At 53.9% G+C, this 5,831-nt stretch overlaps 1 protein-coding gene across 3 annotated transcripts; it reads right to left on the bottom strand.

Annotated features, from left to right (window-relative positions):
• Positions 1-230: 230 nt before the first annotated feature.
• On the bottom strand, positions 231-5,068 carry LOC138764597 (zinc finger protein 239-like). 3 transcript variants are annotated; one of them, XR_011358224.1, is made up of 3 exons: positions 4,898-5,068; positions 2,119-3,350; positions 231-562 (listed from the first exon to the last, which is right to left on the bottom strand). XR_011358224.1 is itself a non-coding variant. In XM_069940718.1 (2 exons), exon 2 carries the CDS (start codon positions 2,869-2,871, stop codon positions 2,266-2,268), a length of 606 nt encoding a protein of 201 aa, XP_069796819.1. In that variant the 5' UTR covers positions 2,872-3,350; positions 4,898-5,068; the 3' UTR covers positions 231-2,265. The 3 variants fall into 3 exon arrangements, 1 of the variants encoding a protein (XP_069796819.1); XR_011358222.1 differs by having other exon boundaries at positions 231-594; XM_069940718.1 differs by having other exon boundaries at positions 231-3,350.
• Between the last annotated feature and the right edge of the window lie 763 nt (positions 5,069-5,831).

Raw genomic sequence — 5,831 nt, forward strand, 5'->3', positions numbered from 1 at the left:
ATGCACAGGACACCAAATAGCTACAGGGGGTTGTTAACTCAGCCAGCGCCATCATGGGCACAAGCCTGAAGACAAACACTCAATGTTTTACGCTTTCAGATTTCTGAGCGGACAGAACCGTAATTTATAACAACTTTGTACCTGCCTCAATAACAACAAATTTTGTGACAATAAAACCTGCTTCTGATATAGTCAAATCATGAATGGTTTGGTAAAATAAGGAAGAAATATTTGCTTTTCAAACAGAACTGATTTATTTGATATAGATGAAGAACATTTAATTACAGACTAGTTATACTGATTCTTAATGTCAGCAGAAAAAAACTTCATTAACTAAATTAATTTTGTACACAGGTGCTCCCCTACTTACATTGGTCCGAATTACGATTTTTCAAAGTTACGAAGGTACGACAGCGACTGTTGTTATTTACGTTCATGTAAATACATTAAAGTACGGTCATCGCAAGCATTGTTGATTTTTCCAAAGATGAATTCTTTGCTGCCTGCTTGGTCAATCACTTCTTTTAGTTCAGTCGGAAAGCTTGCAGGGACTGATATAAGGCTGTTGGAAGAGAGTGGGGCAGGGGATCAGTGCTGTTGGGAGAGAGCGGGGCCAGTAGGATTAGTGCTGGGACTGATACAGCGCTGTCGGGAGAGAGTGGGGCAGTGGGATCAGTGTGTGGACTGATACACCACTGTTGGGAGAGAGTAGGCTTGCGGAATCAGTGTGGGGACTGATACACCACTGTTGGGAGAGAGTAGGCCTGCGGGATCAATGTGGGGACTGATACAGCATTGTCAGGAGAAAGTAGGCCTGCGGGATCGGTACTGGGACTGATATAGTGCTGTCAGGAGACAGCAGGGCAGTGGGATGTGTGGAGATTGATACACCACTGTTGGGAGAGAGTAGGCCTGCGGGATCAGTGTGGGGACTGATACAGCACTGTTGGGAGAGAGTGGGGCAGTGGGATCAATGTGGGGACTGATACAGCGATGTTGGGAGAAAGCGAGGTAGCGGGATCAGTGTGGGGACTGTTACAGTGCTATCGGGAGAGAGCAGGGCAGTGGGATCAGTGTGGGGACTGATACAGCGATGTCGGGAGAGAGTGGGGTAGCGGGATCAGTGTGGTGACTAATACACCACTGTTGGAAGAGAGTAGGCCTGCAGCATTAGTGCTGGGACTGATACAGTGCTGTTGGGAGAGAGCGAGGCAGTGGGATCAGTGTGGGAACTGATACAGCGATGTCGAGTGAGAGCGGAGCAGTGGGATCAGTGTGGAGATTGATACAGCGATGTCAGGAGAGAGCAGGGTAGCGGGATCAGTATGGGACTGATACAGCACTGTTGGGAGAGAGTGGGACAGTGGGATCAATGTGGGGACTGATACAGCGATGTTGGGAGAAAGCGAGGTAGCGGGATCAGTGTGGGGACTGTTACAGTGCTATCGGGAGAGAGCGGGGCAGTGGGATCAGTGTGGGGACTGATACAGCAATGTCGGGAGAGAGCGGGGTAGCGGGATCAGTGTGGGGACTAATACACCACTGTTGGAAGAGAGTAGGCCTGCAGCACTAGTGCTGGGACTGATACAGCGCTGTTGGGAGAGAGTAGGCCTGCGGGATCAGTGTGTGGACTGATACACCACTGTTGGAAGAGAGTAGGGCCTGCAGCATTCGTGCTGGGACTGATACAGTGCTGTTGGGAGAGAGCGAGGCAGTGGGATCAGTGTGGGAACTGATACAGCGATGTCGAGTGAGAGCGGAGCAGTAGGATCAGTGTGGAGATTGATACAGCGATGTCGGGAGAGAGCAGGGTAGCGGGATCATTATGGGACTGATACAGCGATGTCGGGAGAGAACGGGGCAGTGTGGGGATTGATACAGCGATGTCGGGAGAGAGCAGGGTAGCAGGATCAGTATAGGACTGATACAGCGCTGTCAAGAGAGAGTGGGGCAGTGGGATCAGTGTGGGGATTAATACAGCGATGTCGGGAGAGAGCAAGGTAGCGGGATCAGTTTGGGATTGATACAGCGCTGTCAAGAGAGAGTGGGATCAGTGTGGGGACTGTTACGGCACTGTCGATTTCATGCGAGCTATACCTGTATTCCTTTTTGACTTACGATTTTTTTGACTAATGATGGGCATCGTAAGTTGAGGAGCAGCTGTGGATTAGCAGCAACAAGAATTGCAGAAGCCAATTCCTGCAGGTACTTCAGAACTCACTGTCACCTCAGCACCACGGTTTAAACATCCTCTGTAGGGAAGGGTTAAAATCTCTCTCCAGTGTGAAGCCGCTGGTGTCTCAGTAGATGGGATGACTGAGTAAATCCCTTCTCACACACGGAGCAGGTAAAGGGTCGCTCTCCCGTGTGCACTCGCTGGTGCGTCAGCAGGTTCCCTGGATGAGCAAAGCCCTTCCCACACACTGAGCAGGTGAACGGCCTCTCCCCGGTGTGCACCCGCTGGTGTCTCAGCAAGGACGATGACTGGTTGAAGCCTTTCCCACACACGGAGCAGATGAAGGGCCTCTCCACAGTGTGAACTCTCTGGTGATTCACCAGCTGAGACGTGTAAGTGAACCCCTTCCCACACTCGGAGCAAGTGAATGGCCTCTCTCCAGTGTGCACCCGCTGGTGGGTCAGCAGGTTGGACGACTGAGTGAAACCCCTCCCGCACATGGAGCAGATGAAGGGCCTCTCCCCCGTGTGAACTCGCTTGTGGTTCACCAGATGGGAGGAATGAGTGAACCCCTTCCCACACACGGAGCAGATGAATGGCCTCTCCCCGGTGTGAATGTACTGGTGTGTTATCAGGGCATTGGATCGTTTGAAGTTTTTCCCACAGTCAGAACACTGAAATGGTTTCATTGGCATGAAGACAATGATGCTTTGGACAGGAAGAGAATTTAATGGACTCTTTCCCACTCAGTGAATAAAGATGGTGCACAAGCTTACAGCTGGGATGAATAATGACTTTCCTCTCCAATTATCAAAAACAAACTGCTGTATCGCTTCTGTCAGGGAAATATTCCCCCACTCTTTCCAACAATTGAGGAATATTACATGGTTTCCCCACTGGATCTGTCCATTCATTCATGCACACACGATCACTGTGAACGTGGCTCTTCTCTGGATCACTCTCTCCACACCAAGTCCCCGGGAAAAATCTCAGCCGGCTGTGTGCTTCAGTCTGCCCCGCCAATCACACTGACGTCTGTGGTTCTAGCCCAGAAACAGAATGCACACCCCTCCGACCACGGCATTCAGGTGCTGGTGAATCGGGACACCGTCTCCTGTCCTGACATACTGCTTGGCTTGAAATCCCCACCAGCATGTTCTCCCCATCCACTACCCTGCAAAAGACATTTAGAAAAATCATCAGAAAAATGTCAGAATAATATGTGTATTTCTTCTACCCAACAGAGACTCAGTTGGAGCTATGTGGTCTTAATTCCTGACACCTGGTTACAAGAATCAGTGCCATAATGAGGGGAGTTCCCGGTTGAAAATGCTAGCAGAAGATATTTAACCTGAGGGTTCATCTGAGCACATTTCCAGGAATGGCTGGGGATTTATCCCAAGGTTCTGAAGAACATTTATCAATCTGTTAAAACCAGAAATTCCATTCTGGAGTTACTGGTTGTGGAATTTGTTCTGCAGAGATCCCCCCCACCCCACTGGAAAGCGATCAAGGAGGTTCAAGAAAGGTCATCTTTGAAAGTTTCCACGGTAGCCTTCATGGCAAAAGCTTTTGACCAAGTTATTGCAGGTGGCCTGATCAGGTTGGGTGGCAAAGTGACAAACAGAATTTAATCCAGAAAAAATGAGAGGTTATGCATTTGGGGAGGTTGCGGCAAGACATGGGACTGGCCGGGAGGGGGAGCAGAGCAAGTGGACAGGTACTGAGTGCTTTAGAGGAAGAAGGGCCTTGTAGTCCACGTTCAGAATCCTAAAGACAGCACAAAAAGCCAGTTAAGAGGCACATTGAGGGTTTTCCTTTGCAAGAACATGAGCAGGGAGGGGACAACACTGATTGGGCCAGAATTTGAGCGCTGTGCACGGTTCTGGTCACCAGTGATGGAGGAGGATGTGATTGAACTGGAGTGTGAAGGATGTTGCCAGGAATGGACATTTTTTTGGTGAAACACCAGCTGGGCTTGGTTTCTTTGGTGTAGAGGAGATGTGGGGAGCCTTAATCATAGCACGTTAATGGGGTTGGGGGCCTAATTACAGGGTCACCCCAGTTGAAGTTCATTGCTATGGTATCCCTAAAGTGGCAGATTGGGACCAAACCCCAGCGGTGTCACTCACAGCAGGGATGCACGGGGAGGAGAGGGAAGGGGAGGGGGAACAGAGCAATTCAGGGGAGGTGAGGGGAGGGGAACAGTGCAATTCAGGGGAGGGGAGGGGAACAGTGCAATTCAGGGGAGGGGGAGGGGACCAGTGCAATTCAGGGGAGGGGGAGGGGACCAGTGCAATTCAGGGGAGGGGGAGGGGATCAGTGCAATTCAGGGGAGGGGACCAGTGCAATTCAGGGGAGGGGAGGGGTACAGTGCAATTCAGGGGAGGAGAGGGACTGATGGTGGAATGGGAGGGACTGAGGAATGGGATGGGGACAGATGGACGGGGGGGGGAGGGATGTAGGAACAGGACGGGGAAGAAGAGGGACGGCGGACGTGGAGGGGAAGGATGGGGGACGGGGAGAGGGAGTGGGACAGGGAAGGGAGAGAGGAGGGGGGTCAGGGAGACGGGACGGAGTGGGGGGGGCGGGATGGAGTGGGGAGGGGCGGGATGGAGTGGGGGGGGCAGGACGGCCAGAAGCAGGAGGGGCCGAAAGACCTCACTGTCCCGTTGATCCCCGGGCCATCGCCGCCACAGCTACGGGCGGGGCCGCACCCACCTGGCCGCCCGGGCGTCCGAGTCTCTCCAGTCCGAGGCCGTGCCCGGGCCCGGGCCTAAGCCCGCCCGGTTCAAGCCCGCCGCCGCCCTCCCCCTCCCCCTCCCCCTGCTCCCGCCCCCCTTCTCCGCGGCAGCCGGTCGCGTTTTCCTCCCCTCCCCACAGCCACTTCCCCACGGCCCGGGGCCGTTCCGAGTGCGCATGCGCGCAGGCACCGACAGGGCGCCCAGTGCTGATTCCCCGGGGCGGGACCGGTCATGGGGAAACCACCCCCCCCCCCATAGCCCCCAACGCCATCCCCCAACACCCCCTCCCCTCACCCCCTACACCTCACCCCAATCCCATCCCCAACCTTCACCATCTCCCCTCAACCCCCTACACTCCGACCCCAATCCCCAACCTACACCCCCTCCCCTCAATTCCCTACACCCCCACCCCTCCCCTCACCTTTTCCATCTCCACACACCCCAAACCCCATCCCTACATCGCCCAAAACTCCATACCCCCTCCCACTCACCCCCTATCCCCACCACCCCATCCCTACATCCCCCCTACACCCCATCCACTTCCTAAAACCACCTTTGCCCCCATCTCACACGCCCACCACCATATCCACACGCCCCCTCACTACCACTCCACACCACTCTTACCGTCTACCCATATTCCCACTCTCTATCCCCCACCTCTTCTTCCCCAACCCTGTCCACCTGTAACCCCTCTCTCCATCCCCCCACCCCACACTCGCCCCTTACTTTAACTCCTCCACCCCCCTACCATCAGTGACCATAGTGGTGGGATGGTGATTACGGCAAAGGACCAGTGAGGGGTTCAGCAGTTGAAAGAGCCACATAGGCAGCGGGCTGCTGGAGAGTGCGGCCAAGGGTTTTGCACCAGGCTGCAGACTGCTGGAGACTGGCTCGAAATTTGCTGAGGAGGT

This window comes from Narcine bancroftii, chromosome 5, assembly GCF_036971445.1.
Source record: "Narcine bancroftii isolate sNarBan1 chromosome 5, sNarBan1.hap1, whole genome shotgun sequence".
In the NCBI taxonomy this organism is placed as follows: Eukaryota; Metazoa; Chordata; class Chondrichthyes; order Torpediniformes; family Narcinidae; genus Narcine; species Narcine bancroftii.

Excerpts from the sequence above, each read along its gene's own strand:
- LOC138764597 (XM_069940718.1), bottom strand. The coding sequence starts at position 2,871 with ATGCCAATGAAACCATTTCAGTGTTCTGACTGTGGGAAAAACTTCAAA.